The sequence below is a fragment of the Papio anubis genome, chromosome 16 (genome assembly GCF_008728515.1).
Source record: "Papio anubis isolate 15944 chromosome 16, Panubis1.0, whole genome shotgun sequence".
In the NCBI taxonomy this organism is placed as follows: Eukaryota; Metazoa; Chordata; class Mammalia; order Primates; family Cercopithecidae; genus Papio; species Papio anubis.
Window position 1 is genome coordinate 59,433,179 of NC_044991.1, and position 24,748 is coordinate 59,457,926.

Genomic DNA, 24,748 nt, shown 5'->3' on the forward strand with positions numbered 1-24,748 from the left:
GCCCAATCACTGCAGCCTTGACCTCCTAAGCTCAAAGGATCCTCCCACCTCAGCCTCCCAAGTAGCTAGGACTACAGGCCAGCAACTTTGCCTGGCTAAATTTTTTAAATTTTTTTGTAGAGACACGGTCTCCCTATGTTGTTCAGGCTGGTCTCAAACTCCTGGGCTCAAATGATTCTCCCACCTCGCCCTCCCAAAGTGCTGGGATTACAGGCATGAACCACCGCACCCAGCTGATACCCATATCTTTAGTAGCGCCTTGTGTTCCCCTCCCCCACAGATAACCATCATCCTGAATTCTATGTTTATTGTTTCCCTGCTTTTCCTTATAGTTTTGTATATGTATGTATCTCTCTCTAAAGAAAACATGGTTTCGTTTCATATAATTTTTTACTTTTATATAAATGGAATCCCACTCATGCCATTTGCTTTTATTTTTGCAACATTATGTTCATGAGATTTATCCATGTTGATGCCTGAAGCTGTGGTTCACTCATTATTACTGTTCCAAGTATTCCATGGTATTCCATTCTCCTGACGTGTGGGTTGTTTCCAGTTTTTGCTGTGAATGCTTTTGTGCTTGGCTTCAGGAGAACATGGACGTGCAAGATTGTCTTGTTTGGCACTATTAGGTCTTACAATATTTGCAGCTTCAACTTCTCTAGACAAGGACAAGTTGTTTTCTAAAGTGGTTGGGCAGATTGAAGCATCTAGCAGCAGGATATGAGTTCTGGATGCCCCTCATCCTTGCCAGCACTTGTGATGATCAGACTAGTGTTTGGATATAGTATAGCCCCTTGGTGCAGTTTCAGTATATAGTACCCTGATTACACAAGATATGGAACACTTCCATCACCCCCAAAGTGTCCTCATGCTGCTTTCTTATAGTCAGCCTCCTCTCCCAACCCCTATGTGCTAATATATTTCCCTACATCCACTCCATTTTCCACCCAATGGCTAGTTAACATTCTGGAGTGCTGAGCTCCCATTGTTTTGAGCCTTCTTTCTGGTGGCAATTCACTATGCCTGCAGTTGTCTGGACTCTGAGCTTCCACTGGGCTTTAATGGCAGAGGACAGTGCAAAGGTAGACTTGGAAGTCTCAGGATGGGCACTGGCTAACCGCAAGCCAGATTTCCTTGGAAATGTTCAGTTCTGTTTTATTGAATTCATGCAAACTTTGATTTCTATCCTAAAATGTCTCCATGTTTACAAATTTTAAAATTAGAAGTTCTCTTTGCCGCCCCCCTACCCCCACTGTATGAAGCTGTACTTTTTTTTTTTTTTTTTTTTAATTAAATCAGTGGCTTCATAGTAGCCCTTTCACAGAGCTGGGTGCTATTTTACTTCAGAGGCAGGGTTCTTAAAACCTTGAAAGTCCCTTCTAGGACTTTTAAGACCTGATGTGAAAATGGAGTCGTATACAATACACTTAGGAGGTAACTTTGTTCCAGGGAGGGGTTCTGAGATGCCATTATGTCAGAGCACTTCATGCCTTCTCACTGCTGCACGGTAAGTGTGACTGGCTGTGCCCATATTTTGTTTCGTTTTGTTTTGTTTTGAGATAGGGTCTCACTCTGTCCCCCAGGTTGGAGTGCAGTGGTGCGATCTTGGCTCACTGCAGCCTTGACCTCCCAGGCTGAAGCAATCTTCCCACCTCAGCCTCCGAGTATCTGGGAGTACAGGCGCGCACCACCATGCCCAGGTAATTTTGTGTATTTTTTGTACAGACGAGGTCTCACTATGTTGCCCAGGCTGGTCTTGAACTCCTAGACTCAAGCAGTCCTCCCACCTTAGTCTTCCAAAGTGTCAGGATTACAGACGTGAGCCACTGCACCCGTATGTCCGGCCTGGATATGCCCATATTTAACTTGCATACTGTCTTTTAGGATCAGATCTGTTATTCAAGGCCAGGAGCACCTAGAATCTCTAAATAACCCCTCAGAAAAAGTTGAACTCTCAGAGTCTGAGTGTGCAAGATACAGCATCAACTCAAGGTCACTGCATCTCTTAGACATTTTGACTATGGAGAATGACATTACTTCTGTCTTTCTCAATCCCTGGATGCTGTGAAATCATAAAAAAATGTTAGAGGCTGGGTGCGGTGGCTCACGCCTGTAATCCCAGCACTTTGGGAGGCCAAGGCAGGTGGATCACTTGAGGTCAGGAGTTCAAGGCCAGCCTGGCCAACGTGGTGAAACCCCATCTCTACTAAGAATACAAAAATTAGCTGGGCGTGGTGGCATGCACCTGTAGTTCTGGCTACTTGGGAGGCTGAGGCGCAAGAATTGCTTGAACCTGGGAGGTGGAGGTTTCTGTGAGCCAAGATCATGCCAGTGCACTCTGGCCTGGGCACTCTGGTCTGGGCGACAGAGCAAGACTCCATCTCCAAAAAAAAAAAAAGAATGTTAGAGCGGTTAGGTATTGTTAGGTATGTATGTGGAGCTTAGCAATCTAGTCCAGCCCCTTCATTCGAGAGATGAGGAAACAGGCTCAGAGGACTCACTGATAGAATGTCAGCAGAGCTCCAGTGAGGTTCGTAAGTTTCTTTTTTTTTTTGAGACAGAGTCTCGCTTAGTCGCCCCAGGCTGGGAGTGCAGTGGGCGATCTCGCTCACTGCAAGCCTCGGGCCCCGGGTTCACGCCATTCTGCCTCTGCCTCAGCCTCACGAGTAGCTGGGACTACAGGCTCACACCTCGGGCCCGGCTAATTTTTGCATTTTTAGTAGACGGAGCCCCACTGCAGGTTGCCAGGATGGTCTCGATCTCCTGACCTCGTGATCTGCCCGCCTCGGCCTCCCAAAGTGCTGGGATTACAGGCGTGAGCCACCGCGCCCGGCCACGTAAGTTTCTTAAAGAAAAGTTGTGCAGTTTTGGAGTCCCATACTTTTCAGGTCCAAATCATTCTCATGGCTTCAGCCCCTATCAAAATGCTGAAGGCTGCCAATCTGCGTATCTAGCCTAGCACTGTCTCCTGCCATCCAGGCCTAATAACCTTCTGCCCACTGGGATGCTCACAGCCACTCATAGCCTGCTCTTGCCTTCCTTATCTCAGGGAAGCCAGACCCCTGGGAGTTATCCTTGCCAGCTGTCCCTCCCTCTCACTTACAGCCAGGCAGTCCCAAAGCCTCTGGATCCTGCCTCATCAGGGTCTCTTGGACTCATCTACTCTGCCCTCCCCAACTAGGGAGGAGGCCTAGCCCAGGCCTAGACCCCTGCAATGGCTGCCTGTCCTGTCTCCCTCCATCCTGCCAGCCCTTTGCCATTCTTCCCATTGCAGGGGAGTAATGTTTCTAAAACACACATCTGAGTGTGTAGCCTCATGCTCAAAGAATATGTCAGTGGTTCCCTGAACTTCTCAGGATCAAGAAGTTTAGTCTCCTTGACAGGGATTTAGGTCAACTTCATCACTTCCTACCTTCCCTCACAAAACAAAAGCTTTTTTTTTCTTAACTAATTCCTATTGTTTCACTTCAGCTCTCTGTGTAGCTGGTCCTGTAGACAGAAAGCTTTCTCTGACACCCTCTAAAAGTCTGAATTCTCTGACTGGGTGCTGTGCTCACGCCTATAATCCCAGCAGTTTGAGAGGCCAAGGCAGAGGATCGCTTGAGGCCAGGAGTTCAAGACCAGCCCAGACAACATAGCAAGACCTCATCTCTACCATCAGTCAGCCAAGTGTGGTGGTGTACACCTGTAGTCTCAGCTGCTTGGGAGGCTGAGGTGGGAGCATCACTTGAACTAAGGAGGTCAAGGCTACAGTGAGCTGTGATTGTGCCATTGCACTCCAGCTTGGGTGACAAAACTAGACCCTGTCTTTAAAAAATTTTTTTAAATCCCCACAAAGTCTGAATTCTATCCCATCAGTGTGTGTCTCCCATTAATTACTGTGTCCTTTCCTCATGATGGCGTCTGGCGCCATATGGTTAAAGCTGGCTTGCTTGTCTGTTTTCCGCAGTGGACTCTGAGCTTTGTGATTCACATTCACATTGTATCCCCAGGACCTAACATAAAGGAGCTGCTTAGTATGTTCTAAGTGGGATTAATACTTTGTAGAAACAAGCAAAAAAAAATTTTTTTTGTTAAAGCTAAAATTCATGTGTCTGGAGAAACTGTATTTTCAGTGTTACCAAGAAGCCTCTAGTGAAGCTGCCCCAGTCCCTCACCAGCTGAGCACAGTGTATTTTTTCCCAGAGTTTGTCCTTTTTGGCTCAGTCCTGAGCTCTTTATCTTTCACAGGCGCCCCTGTGAGGAATTATGTTCTGAGGGAAACCGTTCATGAGATGGATTCTACTTTGTTTCTCACTCAGGCCATGGAGAGTAAGTTGCTTGTTGGAGGAAAAAATATAGTAGATCATACGAATGAACAGCAGAAAATCCTGGAGCAGAAACGACAGGAAATTGCAGAGCAGGTAACTTTTCATTCTTTTTCAGGGAGAGTGGGTGGGGTAAGGTGTGTTTATGCTGCAGAACAAACATCTCTCATGTTCTACTGTCTTCAAAGAGAATAAGAGCAAGGTGTGTCCGCCTCATCCTAGCTGGAGACTCTGATTCTAGCTTGGGGAATTCAGCATAGACACAGTCTCTAGGGCAAACTGATGAATTTTGTCATGTTGCTCAGAAACGTCGAGAAAGAGAAATCCAGCAACAGATGGAAAGTCGAGATGAAGAGACCTTGGAACTTAAAGAGACATACAGCTCATTGCAGCAAGAGGTGGACATCAAGACCAAAAAACTCAAAAAGGTATGAAAGGAATGAGCCAGATGGAGGTGCCTTGAGACTTGGGGAAAGGGAGAACTCTACCCTTTGTACAGACACCCCCCTCACCTGCCTCTCCCCTCATTCCAGCTCTTCTCCAAGCTTCAGGCAGTGAAGGCTGAGATCCACGACCTCCAAGAAGAACACATCAAGGAGCGCCAAGAGCTAGAGCAGACTCAGAATGAGCTCACCAGGGAGCTGAAACTCAAGTAAGTGCCAGGTCTTCCACAGTGCCCCCAAGCCACTTGCTGAGTCATTGGTCTTGTTTGTTTAGTTAGAAACAGCCTTGGCTGGGTGTGGTGCCCCATGCCTGTAATCCCAGCATTTTGGGAAGGGGAGGCAGGCAGATCACCTGATGTCAGGAGTTCGAGACCAGCCTGGCCAACATGGTGAAACCCTGTCTCTATTAAGAAATACAAAAATTAGCCGGGCATGGTTGTGCGTGCCTGTAGTCCCAGCTACTTGGGAGGCTGAGACAGGACAATCGCTTGAACCTGGGAAGTGGAGATTGCAGTGAGATGTTATAGTGCCACCGCACTCCAGCCTGGGCGACAGAGTGAGACTCCGTCTCCAAAAAAAAAACAGCCCTGAGGAAAAGGGTCCTTCTCCAGCTCATCTCCTGCCACCCCATTTTCTGTTCATTCCTGAGAAAGTAACTTTCCATCCCTGGATCCCATCTGTTAACTGAATGACTTCACCAGGTGATCTCCAAGTTCCCTTCTAACCCTACCTTCTTGAAGCTTTTAAAGATTCTGCTCTTACATCTGTCTAATGATAAGAGGGAATATTTTATTAACTTGACTTTTTATTGTGACAATTTTCTGAATGGTATAATGAATACCCAAGTACCCATCACCCAGATTCAAGGATTAACAAGCTTTTGCCATCTGTCTTTCACAAAAATATTTTAAAGCAAATCTTACCTCATGTTATCTCACTCCTACATACTTACATATATATATATATATGATCACAGTGGTTTTTTTTTTTTTTTTTTTGAGACAAGGTCTTGTTCTGTCACCCAGGCTGGAGTGCAGTGGCACAATCACAGTTCATGGCAGCCTGTAACTCGTGGGCTCAAACAATCCTCCCACCTTAGCCTCCCGGATAGCTGGGACTACAGGTGTGTGCCACTATGCCCAACTAATTTTTAAAAAAAATTCATAGAGATAGGGTCTCTCTATGTTGCCTAAGCTGATCTCAAACTCCTAGGCTCAAGCAATCCTCCTGTTTCAGCCTCCCAAAGTACTGGGATTATAGGTGAGAGCCACCACACCCAGCCGACAATACTGTTTTTAAAAAAGCTTAATTGAGACATACTTCACATACCATAAAATTCACATATTTAAAGTGTACAAATCAGGCGGGGCACGGTGGCTCCTGCCTGTAATCCCAGCATTTGGGAGGCCGAGGCGGGTAGATCACCTGAGGCCAGGAGTTCAAGACCAGCCTGGCCAACATGGTGAAACCCTGTCTCTACTAAAAATCCAAAAATCAGCCAGGTGTGGTGGTGTGCACCTGCAATCCTAGCTACTCAGGAGATTGAGGCAGGAGAATCACTTGAACCTGGGAGGCAGAGGTTGCAGTGAGCTGAGATCACACCACTTTACTCAAGCCTGGAGACAGAGCGAGATTCTTGCCTTTTAAAAAAAAAAAAAAAAAAAAACTAAAAAAATTAAAAAATGATAAAGTGTACAAATGAGCATTTTTTAAAAAAACATATATATGCATAGGGCTGTAAAACCACCACTACAATCTAATTTTAGAACATTGTTATCACTCTCCTCTAAAAGAAACTCTATCAATTAGTAGTCACTCCTTATTACCCCCTTTCCCAACCCGAAGTAATCACTAATCTGCTTCCTGTCTCTTTGGCTTTGCCTATTCTGGCCATCTCATATAAATGGAATCACACACTGTGTGGCTTTTTGTGCCTGGCTTCTTTTGCTTAGCATGACACTTTCAAGGATCATCCATGCTGTAGCATGGATCAACAGATATCTGATAGTCCCAACATCAATTGTTCTTTATTATGACTGAATAATATTGCACTGTATGAATAGACCACATATTTATTTATTTTTCAGTTTATATACATTCAGATTATTTCCAGTCTTTGACTATTATGGATAATGCTTCTATAAGCATTCCTGTATAAGGTTTTGTATAGATGTGTGTTTTCATTTCTCTAGGATATATTCATAGGAGTGGAATTGGTGGGTCATATGGTAACTCAGTGTTTAACTTCTTGAGAGAATGCCAAACTGTTTTCCACAGTGACTGCACTATTTTACATTTCTACCACCAATTTCTCCACTGTTTTTTTTTTTTTCTTTGAGACAGTCTCGTTCTGTCGCCCAAGCTGGGGTGCAGTGGTGCAATCTCAGCACACTGCAACCTCCACCTCCTGGACTCAAGCGATCCTCCCACCTCAATCTCTGGAATAGCTGGAACTATAGGGGCATGCCACCCCACCTGGCTAATTTTTATGTTTTTTGTAGAGGTGGGGTTTCACCATGTTGCCCAGGCTGGTCTCAAACTCTTGGGCCCAAGCAGTCTGCCTGACTCAGCCTCCCAAAGTGCTGGGATTACAAGTATGAGCCACCATGCCCGGCTTCTCCACATCCTTGTCGATACTTATTATTGCCTGTCTTTTTTATCATAGACACCCTAATGGATGTGAAGTGGTACTTCATTATGGTTTTGATTAGTGCAATTCCCTGATGACTAATGATGTTGAGCATCCTTTCACATGCTTGTTGGTCATTTGTATGTGTTTGGAGAAATATCTATACAAATCCTTTGCCCATTTAAAATGGGGTTGTTTTTTATTTTATTTTATTTTTTTTTGAGATAGAGTCTCACTCTGTCGTCCAGGCTGGAGTGCAATGGTGCAAACTTGACTCGTTGCAACTTCTGCCTTCTGGGTTCAAGTGATTCTTGTGCCTCAGCCTTCCGAATAGCTGAGATTACAGGCACTTGCCACTGTGCCAAGCTGATTTTTGTACTTTTAGTAGAGATGGGGTGTCACCATGTTGCCCAGACTGGTCTTGAACTCCTGACCTCAGGTGATCCACCCACCTTGGCATCCCAAAGTGCTTAGATTACAGGCATGAGCCACCACTCCCAGCCAATAATTAAGTTTTAAGACTTTTTTTTTTTTTTTTTTGAGACAGAGTCTGGGTCTGTCACCTAGGCTGGAGCGCAATGGCGTGATCTTAGCTCACTGCAGCCTCCGCTTCCCAGGTTCAAATGATTCTCCTGCCTCAGCCTCCCGAATAGCTGGGACTATAGGCGTGTGCCACCATGCCCAGCTAATTTTTGTATTTTTAGTAGAGACGGGGTTTCACCATGTTGGCCAGGCTGGTCTCGAACTCCTGACCTCAGGTGATCCACCCGCCTCAGCCTCCCAAAGTGCTGGGATTATAGGCATGAGCCACTGTACCCGGCTGAGTTTTAAGAGTTCTTTATATTAAGGCCGGGCGCGGTGGCTCAAGCCTGTAATCCCAGCACTTTGGGAGGCCGAGACGGGCGGATCACGAGGTTAGGAGATCGAGACCATCCTGGCTAACACGGTGAAACCCCGTCTCTACTAAAATACAAAAAAAAATTAGCCGGGCGAGGTGGCGGGCGCCTGTACTCCCAGCTACTCGGGAGGCTGAGGCAGGAGAATGGCGTGAACCCGAGAGGCGGCGCTTGCAGTGAGCTGAGATCCGTCCACTGCACTCCAGCCTGGGCAACAGAGCCAGACTCTGTCTCAAAAAAAAAAAAAAGAGTTCTTTATATTAATATATTATGAATACTACTACTTCACCAGATTCATGATTTGAAGGTACTTTCTGTTTTTCTGAGTTGTTTTTAAACTTTCTTGATGGTATTACTTATAGCACAAAAGATTTCCATTGTGATATAGCCCAATTTAATTGTGTTTTCTTTTGTTTGTTGTACTTTTGGTATTGTATCTAGATTTGCCTTTTCTGGACCTTTCATATAAGTTTATAAATGAAATAATGTTGGAATAATGTGGCCTTCTGTGACTGCTTTCTTTGTGTGTGTGTGTGTTTTGTTGTTGTTGTTTTTTTTTGTTTTAAATGATAAGGCCTTCCTCTGTCAACCAGACTGGAGTGCAGTGGTGCCATCATAGCTCACAGCCTTGACCTCTTGGGTTCAAGTGATCTTCCTGCTTGAGCCTCCTGAGTAGCTAGGACTTCAGTTGCATGGTAGCACACCTGGCTAATTTTTAAAAATTTTTTCATGAGGATGGGTCTTGCTTTGTTGCCAAGGCTAGTATAATGTTTTCAACAGTCTTCCATGTTGTAGCATGTATTAATACTTTATTCATTTTTTATGGCCAAATAATATTCTATTGTATAAATATACCACATTTTATTTATCCCATTCATTATTGGATGGACATTTGGATTATTTCTACTTTTGGGTGTTATGAATAATGTTGCTATGAACATTCATATTAAAGTTTTTTTGTGGACATATGTTTCATTCTCTTAGATCCTCTAAGAGGCTTATAGTTTTAGGTCTTACATTTAGGTCTATGATCCATTTGAGTTAATTTCTGTGTATGGTGTGAGGTAGGGTTTCAAGTGCAGTGTTTTGGATGCAGATATCTAGTTGTTCCAGTACCATTTGTTGAAAGGGCTCTTCTCTCCCCATTTCATTGTCTTGGCATACTTATTGAAAGTCAGGGCTGGGCGTGGTAGCTCATGCTTGTAATCCCAGTATTTGGGAGGCTGAGGTGGGCAGATCACCTGAGGTCAAGAGTTCAAGATCACCCTGGCCAATATGGTGAAACCCTGTCTCTACTAGAAATATAAAAATTAGCCAGGCGTGGTGGCGCACGCCTGTAGTCCCAGCTACTTGGGAGGCTGAGGCAGAAGAATTGCTCGAACCCGGGAGGCGGAGGTTGCAGTGAGCCGAGATCGCGCCACTGCACTCCAGCCTGGGCCACAGAGTGAGACTCTGTCTCAAAAAAAAGAAAGAAAGTCAGTTGACCATAATTAAGCATTTATTTCTGGACTTTCAATACTGTTGCTTTGGTCTATATATCTATCCTCATGCTAGTACCATTCTGTCTAAATTACTGTAGCTTTGTAGTTAAGTTTTGAAATCAGTAAGTGTGAGTCCTCCAACCTTGTTCTTTTTCAAGAGTGTTTTGGCTGTTTAGGGTCCCTTGCATTTCCGTATTCAGGCATACTTTGTTTTACTGCACTCTGCTTTGTTATAATTCACAGATATTACATTTTCTACAAATTGAAGGTTTGTGGAAACCCTGCATAGAGCAAGTCTGTTGGCACCGTTTTTTCAACAGCATATGCTCACTTCATGTCTCTGTGTAAGCGTTTATTAGCAATAAAGTATTTTTAAAGTCTGTACTTTTTTTAGACAAAATGGTATTATACATTTAATAGACTATAGTATAGTGTAAGCATAACTTTTATATGCACTGGGAAACCAAAAACTTGTGTTACTTGCTTTATTGTGATACTTACTTTATTGCAGTAGTCTGGAACCAAACCCACAATATCCATGAGGTATGCCTCTACATTTTAAAGTCAGCTTGTCAATTTCTGCAAACAAAGCCAACTGAGATTTTGATATTGATCGTATTGAATCTGTAGATCAATTTGGGCAATATTGTCATCTTAACAGTATTAAGTATTCAGATCCATGAACATGAGATATATTTCCATTTATTTATTATTTCTTTAATTTTTCTCAAGAATGTTTTGTAGTTTTCAGTGTATAAGTCTTGCACTTTTGTTAAATTTATACCTAAGGGTTTTTTGGGTGCTATTGTATATGACATTGTTTTCTTAATTTTATTTTTGGAATATTAATTACTAGTATATAAAAATATTGGCTGGGCATGGTTGCTCACATCTGTAATCTCATCACTTTGGGAGGCCAAGGTGGACGGATCACCTGAAGTCAGGAGTTCGAGACCAGCTTGGCCAACATGGTGAAACCGTGTCTCTACAAAAATACAGAAATTAGCGAGGTGTGGTGGCGGGTGCCTATAATCCCAGCTACTCGGGAGGTTGAGGCAAGAGAATCGTTTGAACCCTAGAGGCAGAGAATGCAGTGAGCCAAGATTGTGCGATTGTACTCCAGCCTGGGTGACAGAGCAATAATCTGTCTCAAAAAAAAAAAATTATATGTGTATATATAATTGCTTTTTGTCTACACAATGATATTTTTACACCTAAAAAAATTAAGTTTCTTAGTATTTTCTAGTACCCAATCCACATTCAGATTTTCTTGGTTTGCTCATATTAGGAGCTACATATTAGAACTACATGTTACATTTGGTTATTAAGTCTCTTAGACTTATTTTAATCTGAGGCAATTCTTTTTATTTTTTATTTTATTTATTTATTTATTTATTTATTTATTTAAGACAGAATCTCACTCTGTCGCCAGGCTGGAGTGCAGTGGCGCAGTCTCAGCTCGCTACAAACTCCGCCTCCCGGGTTCAAGTGATTTTCCCGCCTCAGCCTCCTGAGTAGTTGGGACTACAGGTACATGCCACCATGCCCAGCTAATTTTTGTAGTTTTAGCAGAGACGGGGTTTCACCATGTTGGCCAGGATTGTCTCAATCTCATGACCTCGTGATCTGCCCACCTCGGCCTCCCAAGGTGCTGGAATTACAGGCGTGAGCCACCACGCCCAGCCAATTCTTTTTATTTTAAAAAATATTTTTCAGTCGAGCATGGTGGCTCATACCTGTAATCCCAGCACTTTGAGAGGCTGAGGCAGGTGGATCATGAGGTCAGGAGTTCAAGACCAGCCTGGCCAAGATGGTGAATTCCCCATCTCTACTGAAAATACAAAAATTAGCTGGGTGTGGTGGCGGGCACCTGTAATCTCAGCTACTCGGGAGGCTGAGGCAGGAAAATTGCTTGAACCTGGAAGGCGGAGGTTGCAGTGAGCCAAGATTACACCACTGCACTCCCGCTGGGGCACAAGTGTATATACACACACACACACACACACACACACGCACACACATATTTTTCATAGTTGACTTGTTGAAAAGAGTGAGTCGGATAGCCTGTAGAAATTCCCACGTTGTAGGTGGGAGTGGTGCCTTGTGCCTGTAGTTCCAGCTACTTGGGAAGCTGAGGCAGGAGGATTGCTTGAGCCCAGGAGTTCAAGGCTGCAGTGAGCCAAGATTATGCCACTACACTCCAGCCTAGGTGACCGAGTGAGACACCAACTCAAAAGGAAAAAAAAGAAAGAAAAATATACCACATTCTGGATTTGTTGGTCTCTTTCTTCATGGTGTCAATTAACTTGCATCTCTATCCCCTTTATTTCGCTTTAACTGAAAACTGTCTCTGAAGCACGGGTTCCCAACCTTGGCTACAAACTGAGAAGTTTTAAAAGTTAGTGATGTCTAAGCCTCACCTCAGAGATTCTGATTTAATTGGCCTAGGGCAGTAGTCCTTAAACTTTAGCAGGCATCAGAATTACCTGAAGGGATTGTTAAACACAGATTGATGGGTGTCACACCCAGAGTCTGATTCAGCAAGGCTGCGGCAGGGCCTGAGAATTTTCATTTCTAATAGTTTCCAGGTATTGCTTCTGTTGGTTTGGTGAATGCACTTTGAGAACTCTTGGTCTCTCATGAGGTCTGGGCAAGATATTTTTCAAAACTCTGGAGGTAATATTAATGTGCAGCCTGGCCTGAGAAATGTGGAGCTAATGGTTTCAGCCAACAGATGATCTCTTTGTCTGGATCTATTATTTCACTAGTGGGATTACAAAATGACCATGCCTGGCCAAAGAAGAACTTTTCAAAGGGATTCTTTTTTTTTTTTTTTTTTTTTTGAGACAGAGTCTCGCTCTGTCGCCCAGGCTGGAGTGCTGTGGCCGGATCTCAGCTCACTTGCAAGCTCCGCTTCCCGGGTTTACGCCATTCTCCTGCCTCAGCCTCCCGAGTCACTGGGACTGTAGGCGGTAGCCACCTCGCCCGGCTAGTTTTTTGTATTTTTTTAGTAGAGACTGGGTTTCACCGTGTTAGCCAGGATGGTCTCGATCTCCTGACCTCGTGATCCGCCCGTCTCGGCCTCCCAAAGTGCTGGGATTACAGGCTTGAGCCACCTCGCCCGGCCCAAAGGGATTCTTTTAATGACCAAATTTTAAATTGGGAAAAGAGCCCTTAAAATTAAATGTTTGCGCAGGGCGCGGTGGCTCAAGCCTGTAATCCCAGCACTTTGGGAGGCCGAGATGGGCGGATCATGAGGTCAGGAGATCGAGACCATCCTGGCTAACACGGTGAAACCCTGTCTCTACTAAAAATACAAAAAACTAGCAGGGCGAGGTGGTGGGAGCCTGTAGTCCCAGCTACTCAGGAGGCTGAGGCAGGAGAATGGCGTGAACCCGGGAGGCGGAGCTTGCAGTGAGCTGAGATCCGGCCACTGCACTCCAGCCTGCGCGACAGAGCAAGACTCTGTCTCAAAAAAAAAAAAAAAAAAAAAAAAAAAAATTAAATGTGGGCAAGGTGCGGTGGTGCACACCTATAATCCCAGCACTTTTGGAGGCTGAGGTGGGCTACTTGCCTGAGCTCAGGAGTTCAAGACCAGCCTGGCAACATAATGAAACCCTGTCTCTACTAAAATACAAAAAAATTAGCTGAGCATGGTGGCATGTGCCTATAGTCTCAGCTACTCCAGGGGCTGAGGTACGAGAATCGCTTGAACCTGGGAGACAAAGGTTGCAGTGAACTGAGATTGCGCCACTTTACTCCAGCCTGGGTGACAGAGCGAGACTCTGTCTCCAGAAAAACTAATTAATTAATTAAATGTGTATGTCGGTCAGTCCTCTTTGTAGGTATGTACATCTAGAAAAAGATCAGGACAAAATATACCAAAATAATAATAGTTATCTCTGGATAGTGAAATTGTGGGTGATTATGTTTTTTACATTTTCTTTTTGTTGTTGTTGTTTTTTTTTTTTTTTTGAGACTGAGTCTGGCTCTGTCGCCCAGGCTGGAGTGCGGTGGCCGGATCTCAGCTCACTGCAAGCTCCGCCTCCCGGGTTCACTCCATTCTCCTGCCTCAGCCTCCCGAGTAGCTGGGACCACAGGCGCCCGCCACTTCGCCCGGCTAGTTTTTTGTATTTTTTAGTAGAGACGGGGTTTCACCGTGTTAGCCAGGATGGTCTCGATCTCCTGACCTCATGATCCGCCCGTCTCGGCCTCCCAAAGTGCTGGGATTACAGGCTTGAGCCACCGCGCCCGGCCTGTTGTTGTTTTTTGAGACAGAGTATTGCTCTGTGGCCCAGGTTGGAGTGCAGTGGTGCAATCTTGGCTCAGTGAAACCTCTGCCTCCCAGGTTCAAGTGCATTTCATGCCTCAGCCTCCCAAGTAGCTGGGATTACAGGTGCAGGTCAACCACATATGGCTAATTTTTATATTTTTAGTAGAGACAGGGTTTCACCATGTTTATCAGGCTGTTCTCGAACTCCTGACCTCAGGTGATCTGCCTGCCTCAGCCTCCCAAAGCACTGGGATTACAGGTGTAAGCCACTGGGCCCAACCTGTTTTTTACATTTTCTAATGAGTAAATAGGATCATTATAACCAGAAGAAAGCCAAATATGTGTTATAAAAAATAGTTTCTGAAATGTCAAAATAAAGAGAAAATTTTAGCTCCCCAAAATATTGTTTTTTCTAAGGAGTCTATTTTCATTATTATCTCTCTCTTTTTTTTTTTTTTTTTTTGAGACAGAGTTTTGCTCTTTGGCCCAGGCTCACTTGGCGCTCTTTGGCGTGATCTCGGCTCACTGCAACTTCTGCCCCCCGGATTCAAGCAATTCTCCTGCCTCAGCCTCCTGAGTAGCTGGGATTATAGGTACCCGCCACCATGCCCAGCTAAGTTTTATATTTTTAGTAGAGACGGGGTTTTGCCATGTTGGCCAGGCTGGTCTCGAACTCCTGACCTCAGGCGATCCACTGCCTCGGCCTCCCAAAGTGCTAGGATTACAGGCGTGAGCCACTGTGCCCGGCCTATATCTCTTTTTATATCTTTTGAGTAAACAGTGAGTCAGCCTGTTTCCCACAGTACCCTCTACCTCTGTGCTGTTTGCTCTGTGTCCCTTCCGTGTTCATTTCCTTTTGGCATTGTTTTGTCCTGAGGCTTTAGAAGAGTAAAGGCAGAGATGTAATGGGAGACAATCATCACCATAGAGAGACACCACTAGTGGGTTCCAGTTTCCTTGTTTGATGTGTTTCCTGGGCACTTGTCAGGCAGAGACTGTTTGTAGGAATGGTCTTCATTCTCAGTGCTCTCAGGGGCTGAAATCCACTCAGTCCTGCTTTTTATCCTGGTCAGTTAGAATGGGAAATTTTCCGGCTTGGACAACAAGCCATGGGATTGGAGTAAGGCAGTTTAATTTATTCTGTTTTTGGCATTTTGGAGGTTAATGACCTTCGTTAGCACCACCAGTGGCCCTCTAAAAGATACTTCAGGTAGCAAATGTGCACTCCAGTATAGCCCAGGCATCACCTCCCTCTTGAGCCTGTTCACATCCTGCCCCTTCCCAGGCAGAAGTGACCTCTCCATATTTCTAAGACAGACCGCTGTCAGTACCTATTATACCTAACGGGGCTGCACCATTACCCTTTGTTTCAGGCAGGAACCAGATGTCATTTGTGTCTGTATCTCAGCTCTTTGTATGATGTTAGGCCAATAGTACCTGCTGAGTAAATGTTTGCTGTGTGCCTTGACTCTTACCTAATTATTCACCATGCATGAGACCAGATAGCTGACACTTCATATGTATTCTTTGTCTGTTTTCACCTGTTATGTGTGCTCTTACAGGCATCTGATTATAGAAAACTTTATCCCTCTGGAAGAAAAAAGTAAAATTATGAATAGAGCCTTCTTTGATGAAGAGGAAGATCATTGGAAACTACATCCTATAACCAGACTGGAGTAAGTCACTATTAACTTTAAGTATATTTTCAAGTATGAGGGGAAAAGAATGAGTGATAACAAGACCCCTCCAGTCAACAAAGGGGTTTGATAAGAACACAGTTTGGCTTGTTTAAACTCAAAACCCACTGCATTTCTGATTATGTAGCTGCCATAGATCCACCAGGTAAAAGTTTGATGATGAGTGTGGTTTTAGGAATTAGGAGACTTTGTCACTAGTGAGTGAGCAAGTGACCTTTCCAAAGTTCCTGCATTTCTGTTTCTCCAGCTGTGAAGTGAACTATGCTAGGTCACAGGAGGGGCAATTCAGAGCTGTTGTCTTTGTGTGTCATTCTGACCCACAGTATTGAGAAGGATTCTCACTCTAAGTCTGGGTCCTGCTGGAAAGATGGGAGACACCTGGCAGGGATGCAGAGGTGGGGGGTATTGACAGCTATGCTTTGTGAATGCCGTCTAAGAACTGGGCGATGATTAAAATTCCTTCTGGCTTAAAAGATGCATGATGCTCTGAATCAGAAAGCAGCTCAAGCAGAAAACAGAAGCAGTTCTCGTCCCACTTATGTCAGCCCGCAGTCCAGGGAGATGCTTGCTTCAGATTCTATCAGAGTCTTCGAGTGCTGGTTCCTCAGGACTCCAGCCAGGGCTTTAACACTGCAGTTCATTTCCAGGAACCAGCAGATGATGAAGCGGCCAGTCTCAGCCGTGGGATATAAGAGACCATTGAGCCAGCACGCGAGAATGTCCATGATGATTCGTCCAGAGGCCCGATACAGGGTGAGAAGATCCTTTTGTAACAAATAATAAATAAGCCAAGCACAGTGACTCACACCTGTAACCCCAGCAGTTTGGGAGGCCGAGGTGGACAGATTGGTGGATCCCAGGAGTTTGAGACCAGCCTGGACAATGTGGCGAAACCCTAACTCTGCTAAAAATACAAAAATTAGCCAGATGTGGTGGTGTGTGCCTGTAGTCCCCGCTACTTGGGAGGCTGAGGTGGGAGGATTACCTGAGCCCAGGAGGCAGAGGCTGCATTGAGCTAAGATCATGCCACTGCACTCTAGCCTGGGTGACAGAGTGAGACCCTGTCTCAAAAAATAAATAAGTAAATATAATAAAAATAATAATGAATAGGCTGAGCACAGTGGCTCACGCCTGTAATCCCAGCTCTTTGGGAGGCTGAGGTGGGTGGATCACCTGAGGTCAGGAGTTTGAGACCAGCCTGGCCAACATGGTGAAACCCCATCTCTACTAAAAACACAAAAATTAGCTGGGCATGGTGGCAGGCACCTGTAATCCCAGCAACTTGAGAGGCTGAGGCAGGAGAATCACTTGAACCCAGGAGGCAGGAGGCGGAGGTTGCAGTGAGCCAAGATTGTGCCACTGCACTCCAGCCTGGCTGGCAGAACGAGACTCCGTCTCAAAAAAAAAAGTACTAGAGAAAGAGTCCAAACATCCTGTGTGTCATGGCCAGTAAATATTAACAATGAGCTTCAAAATGGCTCTGTGGGAAGACTGGAGAGAACACAGATATGTAGTGACAGGAGATGGACCTGTCGTAAAGAACTTCAGGTACTTTCATCTCACAAAATGTGTGTCAGTCATGTAGTCATTTAAAGGGACATCGAGGACTATTTTATGACCCCAAAATAGAAAAATAGAAGCTCTGCCATGAGAGCCTCTACTTTTTAGTTAAATTAAATTAATTAATTTATTTTGAGATGGAATCTCACTGTGTCGCCCAGGCTGGAGTGCAGTGGTGCAATCTATGCTCACTGCAACGCCCGTCTCCTGGGTTCAAGCAATTCTGGTGGTTCAGCCTCCCTAGTAGCTGGGACTACAGGCACATGCCAAAACACCCAGCCAAGTTTTGTGTTTTTAGTAGAGATGGGGTTTCACCATGTTGGCCAGGCTGGTCTTGAATGCCTGACCTCAGATGATCCACCCGCCTTGGCCTCCCAAAGTACTGGGATTACAGGCGTGTGCCAGCCAACACGCCCAGCTAATTTTTGTATTTTTAGTAGAGACGGGGTTTCACCATGTTGGCCAGGCTGCTCTCGAACTCCTGACCGCAGGTGATCCACCTGCCTCGGCCTCCCAAAGTGCTGGGATTACAGGCGTGAGCCACCGCGCAGGCCTTTTTTTTTTTTTTTTTTTTTTTGGAGGCAGGATCTTACTGTGTCACCCAAGCTGGAGTACTGTAGCACAATCATAGTTCACTGTATCCTCAAACTCCTGGGCTCAAGTGATCCTCCTGCCTTGGCCTCCCGAAGCACTGAGATGACCATGTCCAGCTGAGCACTTGCTGTGTGCTGGGCATTGTACTCAGCACTTGACTGCTTTCTCTAATTAAGCTTCCCCATCTCCTCTATGCAGTCAGTCCTGTTGCTTAAAGGTCAGGGAGTGTGGCAAGTGGCTGAACTAGGATACACAACGTATTAAGTTATAGAGTAATTTGTAACAGAAGTATATATGTGAATATAAAATTTGGTGTAAAATATATCGAAATGTAAACTGTTTTTCTCTGGTTGGTGGGAGCACACTCAATATTTTTTTCTTTTTGCTCATCTGTATTTTATAACTATCAATTTATAACTATCAATAGGGAACTTGTATTTTTTTTTTTTTTTTTTTGAGACGGAGTCTCGCTGTGCTCCCAGGCTGGAGTGCAGTGGCGTGATCTCGGCTCACTGCAAGCTCCGCCTCCCGGGTTCACGCCATTCTCCCACCTCAGCCTCCCAAGTAGCTGAGACTACAGGCGCCCGCCACCACGCCCGGCTAGTTTTTTGTATTTTTAGTAGAGACAGGGTTTCACCATGTTAGCCAGGATAGTCTCGATCTCCTGACCTCATGATCCACTCGCCTCGGCCTCCCAAAGTGCTGGGATTACAGGCTTGAGCCACTGCGCCCGGCCGGGAACTTGTATTATTTTTATAGTGAAAGATTTTCACTTGAAATATTTTAAATGTTTCTGAATCTCTCTTGGCAGCCAGAGCCAAACAGAAGATTACGATTAGTTAGCTCTTTGGGTGCCATTCTTCCCGGCTTTGAGTTCTTTAAAAGAAAGAAAGCAAAAGCAATAAATTAGGTGGGGTTAGCATTGTAAAACTGCATCACTTCTTTTAGGCAGGCACTTTCTTGGTAGGCCCTGAATAACAAGCAGTTTGCACGTCTGTTCTTGGAGGGGCCCTCGATTGCTTGTACTGCCTGTGTCCAGTTGGAGGCTAACCTAGCTGGTGATGGCTCTGCTTCTGCAGGCAGAAAACATTGTGCTGTTAGAGCTGGACATGCCTAGCCGGACCACCAGAGACTATGAGGGTCCAGCCATTGCCCCTAAGGTTCAGGCTGCATTGGATGCGGCTCTGCAGGATGAAGATGAGATACAGGTGGATGCATCATCCTTTGAAAGCACTGCAAATAAGAAATCCAAGGCCAGGTGAGTGGCTTTGTTGATGTGTGTTTAAACAGAACATGTTTGAATAAGGACAAACCAAAGCAAGAATGCTTGTTTATCATGGAATACTTTGCAGAACACACTAGAAAATGTTGCCATATTACTCCTATGTTTACTTATTTATTCTACAAATATTTATAGTTGAGACACTATGCCAGGTATACTGAATACCAGAATACCTAATGTCCCCAGTCCCTTACTATAAGGTGAATGTATTCTGGTGAAAGAGCAGTCAGTTTTTCAGTTCTCACGAGGTGTCCGGTAGTTCTAAGTGCTTTACAAACATTATCTTAATGATTTCCTGTAAAAACTTATAAAGTAAATTTTATAATCAGTCCCATTTTATAGACAGGAAAACTGAAACGTAGAGAATTTGAGAAAGTAGCCATCTCCAAGGAAACCCAGCAAGTAAGGGCGAAAGCGATAATTCAAAAATAGGTAATCCAGATCCATAACCCAGGCTCTGGGCCTCCATGCTAAGTTTATCTCACCCATTTGGTGCAAAAGTAGTAATTCTGTCTTATTACATTCTGGATTAGAAGTTTTAGGAAAACAATTGGGTGCAGAACCAAAATGGAAGAAGTTCTACCTGCAAACTTAATTTTTGTTACCAATCAAGCTTTGGTTTTAAAGGAAGAACAACTGCTAAGCATCAGAATCTCTTCTCTCATATTCCACACCTCTGTTCTGAGGCCATTTTGGCCATGCCCCAAGGTTCAGGCTGTGCCAGTCTAGTGGTTTTACAGTTGAACGTATCATTTTTAGGCCATTGAAGAATGGCCTGAAATGAAATGTTAATGACATCTGATGTGTCAGGGACAGAGATGGGGACATGTAATATAAACATGTGTTTGACTTTTGCAGGCCTAAAAGTGGAAGGAAGTCAGGATCCTCCTCCTCTTCCTCAGGAACCCCTGCATCTCAGCTTTATCCACAGTCTCGGGGGCTGGTTCCAAAGTAAAGCCAGCTCCTCCTCTCCCAGGGCGGAAACAGCATTTGCCTTCTGAGAGAAGAGACTAGCAAAAAGCTGCAGAGAGGACTCGGCCCAAACTCAGAACCATTCCCCTGAGGAGAAGCGATGGCCTCTTTGCAGATCAACCAGCTTAATCTGGTCAAACGTGCTGTTCCTAATCTGGCACTTAGCCCCTCTGGGAAACATCTTTTAATTAGCATCTCAGAAATGCATGGGTAAGGTAAAGTGCGATAGTCCAAGTGGAAAGCAAGAGAATGACCAGTGACCTTGCTTCCTTCCACCTTGCCTTCTTCTCCCCCTTCCCTTGCCCTCCGTTTCTTTCCTCTCTCCTTTTCCGGCCTGTTCTTTACATGGGGCTCCCTTCTTGTTGAACAATAGGGCAGAATCAGGAGTCCCCTTAGCAGGACCACATCTTCGGAGCCTCGGAATAAAATGACAGTGAGATTGAAAAGTGAAAAGCCTAGAACTTGACTAGGTGCCTGTTCTTGTAGGGAGAAATGAGAAATCGCATTTGAATCCAGTACCCCAGGTGGGCACCATCAGCCGTCTTGCCTCCATGCACCTCAGTAAGAAGTGGATCTGCCTTTGGGTCCTGCCCAGTGAGGAAATCTCTTCCAGTTTCTGCTTCTGAAGGATTCAATGTTGGGAGCAATAGAAATAACATTCCCTTTGCCTCCTCGGAGTATTTAGGGAAATAGCTTCTTTAAAACCTCAAAACCGTGACCATCCTGTCGAAGACCTAAGTCTGTAAGCTGGTGCCATGTCCATACACCATATCACTTTACTCTTCATTTGTCACCATTTTTTCCCATGCACGCGTACTCTGAGCATCCTTGTGTGGGCCCATCCTCTGTGTCCAGAGCATGCTGTGCAGTGGGCCTGTTTAGTGTGAGAAAGGAGGCTTGCTCTGCCTTCTCTGATGGGCTGGAGTTGAGGGAAGGAGCTGTATAGTGGCACTTTTGAATTCCCCGTTTTGTTCCATATTGGTATAGAGAGCAGAAGAGTAGCTAGGCAGATGCAGAGATGGAGACATGAGACTCAGTGCAGTGGGTAGGGAAGACATAACAGATGGAAGCAAAGGAATCCTGCCTGCCTTCAGCAGAGAATTCACCGAATCCTAGAACTGTGGCTCCCTCCAGGCAGAGCCTGAGATGTTGGTGAAGAGTAGCTGTGTGATTGAATAGGCTCAAAGGAGAGTTCAGAATTCCCGTTTACATATTACTAGTTTGGTTTGTAAGTTTTAGTTCCTTGTATTATTGAGATTCAGAGCTTCATTTTATGTTGGTCATTAGGTGAATATTACTCATTTTTCCCCAAGAGAAGCTCGTAAGTGTGTGTGGGTGTGAGAGCACGATGGTGCCTGTGGTCTGTGAATGTGTCCATGTGTGTCTGTAAGAGAGACAGAGACCAAGAACTTGCCCAATTTTAGAAATACACTAATGTGCAGTTGTTGCCTTTTGTCTGTCTGTATTAAAGGTCCAATGAATGACTAATCCAGGCTGGAAGCACTCCCATGTGGGTGTCTGAGTCCACGAGCCAAGCCTGAGGGGACAGTATGAGTCTCCAGGTCTGCCACACTGGTGCACCTTGCTGGCACGGTGCTTCAGGAAGGTGGCGACTCAGGTGGGCCTTGAGTTATATTTTAACTCAGCTGCTCAGTTCCCAGGGCACATTTCTGGATCAGAACCCGTGGGAAATAGGAGGTACTAAGTGCAATGTCTTAGCATTCTGCAAGATGGAGATCTGTTGTCCAGCGGCTTATCTCCTTTTTAGTAACCCTTCTTTCTGAACCCAGGGCCCTTTTCAGCCTTCCCTCATCTTTTCTTGAGATCAAACCTTGCTTCTTTCTTATTTACTAAGAATTTGCCTGTTTGAATAAGAACAAAACGCTAAGGTGGGTAGCCTATGCTGGTTGTCTGCTGGTTACACGTGTCTCTCACACCACATTTCCTCAAAGCTAATCTGAATTCTGTAGGCTAAAAATATTCATGTAGCAAATCTGAGAATTGAAAACTGCAGATAACCGGCCGGGTGTGGTGGCTCACGCCTGTAATCCTAGCACTTTGGGAGGCCGAGGTGGGTGGATCACCTGCAGTTAGGACTTCAAGACCAGCCTGGCCAACGTGGTGAAACCCCATCTCTACTAAAAATACAAAAATTTGCCAGGTGTGGTGGTGCATGCCTCTAGTCCTAGCTACTCGGGAGGCTGAGGCAAGAGAATCACTTGAACCTGGGAGGTGGAGGTTGCAGTGAGTCGAGATCACACCACTGCACTCCAAACTGGGCAACAGTGAGACTCTGCCTCAAAAAAAAAAAAAAAAAGAAAGAAAGAAAGAGAAAGAAAACTGCAGATAACCCTTTACGTTAATACTGGTATCTCGAGGTGACTCTTCTGACCAAGGGTGGTTAAGTGACACATAGAACTTTTCTAAGAGAAGACAGACAAGTTGACAGGCCTGTCTTGTACCCAGCTGTGTTTATGTGGTGGTCTGTGGAAACAAAAGAAAAGAAGACTTAGTTGGAAATGAAGCTGTCCCTTTCCAAGCAGTCTCTGGTGCTTTTCTTCTCTAAAAATGGATCTGATAAATATTTGAATAGAGCAGATTGTAGAATGTTGTGCTGCCACCAGAAAGCTGCTGCTTTGGGTTCTGCATTGAGCCAAATATGTAGAGGACCTACCAAGCCCACTGAGGGACCAGGTTTTCATGTCTCTAGTCGTACCTAGAATGTTCTGAGCCATCTAAGGGCCTTTATGCCAGAAGCAGCTAGCAAAGCCAGAAAGCAAGTCTAACAGGATCTAAGATGGCCATCAGGAGAAGGAGTTTGAGACTGTGTGTGCAACCCCCAATAGACCCCCTTTTATTCTGATCTGGAGAATGTATCTGGCTTCATATTTTAAAGTCACATGTCTCTCAGACCCCTGGATTCAGAACCCAAGGCCACAAATCATAGGCATGAAGCACTTTCTTAAGACTGACCTAACGCTGGATTATTTCCCGTCTAATGCCTGCATGCTGCTTGAATTGCTCCACCCACACCTCCATGACCAAGGGCGCCAGAGTGCTGCAGCTCGGGCGTGGGCCGCTCTCTGCTTTTCCTGTCTGACTCTGACAAGTCCTCCCTCACTGAATGTAGAATCGTTGCCAAGTTTCTGAGAAGTGTCAATTCCCTGTTAACGTGGATATCAGTTTTGCCTCACATTTCCCACTTGAGGTTGAGGCGTACTGGAGACAACACCTCAGACCATCTGAACCCCATCAGTGGACGAAAATGGGGCTGTTAATATACTCTAAAAGCCATACTAAAAATGCTCTGAGGGAACTGGCTAAGAATAGTGGGCCTGGTGATTGTCTATCACGCAAGGCTTTGTTTTGTGCTGTTCAGAAATCTGTCACCTTTCTGCCTGCCCTTGTTGCCTGAATGAAATGCTTCTGGGGTTATTTATGAAGGAGTGATCCTGGGGCCAGCAGGAAGCAGTGGGCTTTATGGCTCCTTGAAGTTATTACTGATCTCGACCTTCTCTTTGGCTACCTTTAGACAAAGAATATGCCAATCAATACTTGGGGCTCTAAGTTTTACAATTGATATTTATTTGTATCATCTCTTTGTCTAGGAATGTAAAAGTGATTCTAAACTAAGATGTGTAATAAAAATCAATCAGATTTATTGTACCTACAAAAAGGTGTCCTCATAAATGACTAAGGCTTTTGAAAATGACATGCCCGTGGCTGACATCCTGCCATTTTCAATAGACATTTTAATTGAGTGGGAGTGGGAAAATGAAGATTGAGTGGGGATGCTGGCATTATTTAATATAGCAACAAGGGGCAGGGTGTGGTGGCTCACGCCTGTAATCCCAGCACTTTGGGAGTCTGAGCCTGGTGGATCACTTGACGTCAGGAGTTGGAGACCAGCCTGGCCAACATGGTGAAACCCTGTCTGTACTAAAAATACAAAAAATGAGTGGGACATGGTGGTGTGCGCCTGTCACCCCAGCTACTCGGGAGACTGAGGCAGGAGAATTGCTTGAGGCGGAGATTGCAGTGGGCCAAGATTGCACCACTGCACTTCAGGCTGGGCGACAGAGCAAGACTCCATCTGAAAATAAATAAATAAAAATAAATAAATAAATAATACGGCAACAAGGAAAAGATACATAAAATGAAGAAGGACAGAGTAACAGGTGCTTTTCATGTTTTTCCATAGAGGTTCCTGAGACTGACCTGGGCAACAAGCATGAAATTTCTTTTAACTTTTGTGTTTTGTTTTAAAAATTATTTTAAATTTACTTTTATATGTCATACTTTAAAATATATGTGCCTTTTTTTTTTTTTTTTTTCCAGACAGGGTATCACTCTGTTGCCCAGGCTGGAGTGCAGTGGCATGATCACGGCTCTCTGCAGCCTCAGCCTCACAGGCTCAAGTGATCTTCCCACCTCAGCCGGGACTATAGGTGTGTAGCACTATGCCTGGCTAATTTTTTATTTTTTTGTAGAAATGGGGTCTCACTATGTTGCCCAGGCTGGTCTGTACCTTTTTTAACACAAAAGTATTTTATGTTGTTTACCATCAGGAAAAGAAGATACAAAAAATGGGCCGCACATTGTCTTTTGGAT

At 44.8% G+C, this 24,748-nt stretch overlaps 1 protein-coding gene across 3 annotated transcripts in view; it reads left to right on the plus strand.

Moving 5' to 3' along the window:
* Positions 1-23,813, plus strand: part of KIF3B (kinesin family member 3B) — a 54,986-nt gene extending 31,173 nt beyond the window's left edge. For 2 of the 3 annotated variants that reach the window (XM_017944898.3, XM_009216353.4), the window contains exons 3-9: positions 4,305-4,406; positions 4,616-4,738; positions 4,844-4,962; positions 15,595-15,708; positions 16,377-16,482; positions 18,963-19,141; positions 20,024-20,603. In XM_017944898.3, coding sequence (XP_017800387.1) covers positions 4,305-4,406; positions 4,616-4,738; positions 4,844-4,962; positions 15,595-15,708; positions 16,377-16,482; positions 18,963-19,141; positions 20,024-20,120 — 840 coding nt within the window. In that variant the 3' untranslated portion in view covers positions 20,121-20,603. Of the gene's footprint in view, positions 1-4,304; positions 4,407-4,615; positions 4,739-4,843; positions 4,963-15,594; positions 15,709-16,376; positions 16,483-18,962; positions 19,142-20,023 lie in introns of all 3 variants that reach the window. The other variant, XM_003904884.4, reaches the window with a different exon arrangement.
* Positions 23,814-24,748: the final 935 nt, after the last annotated feature.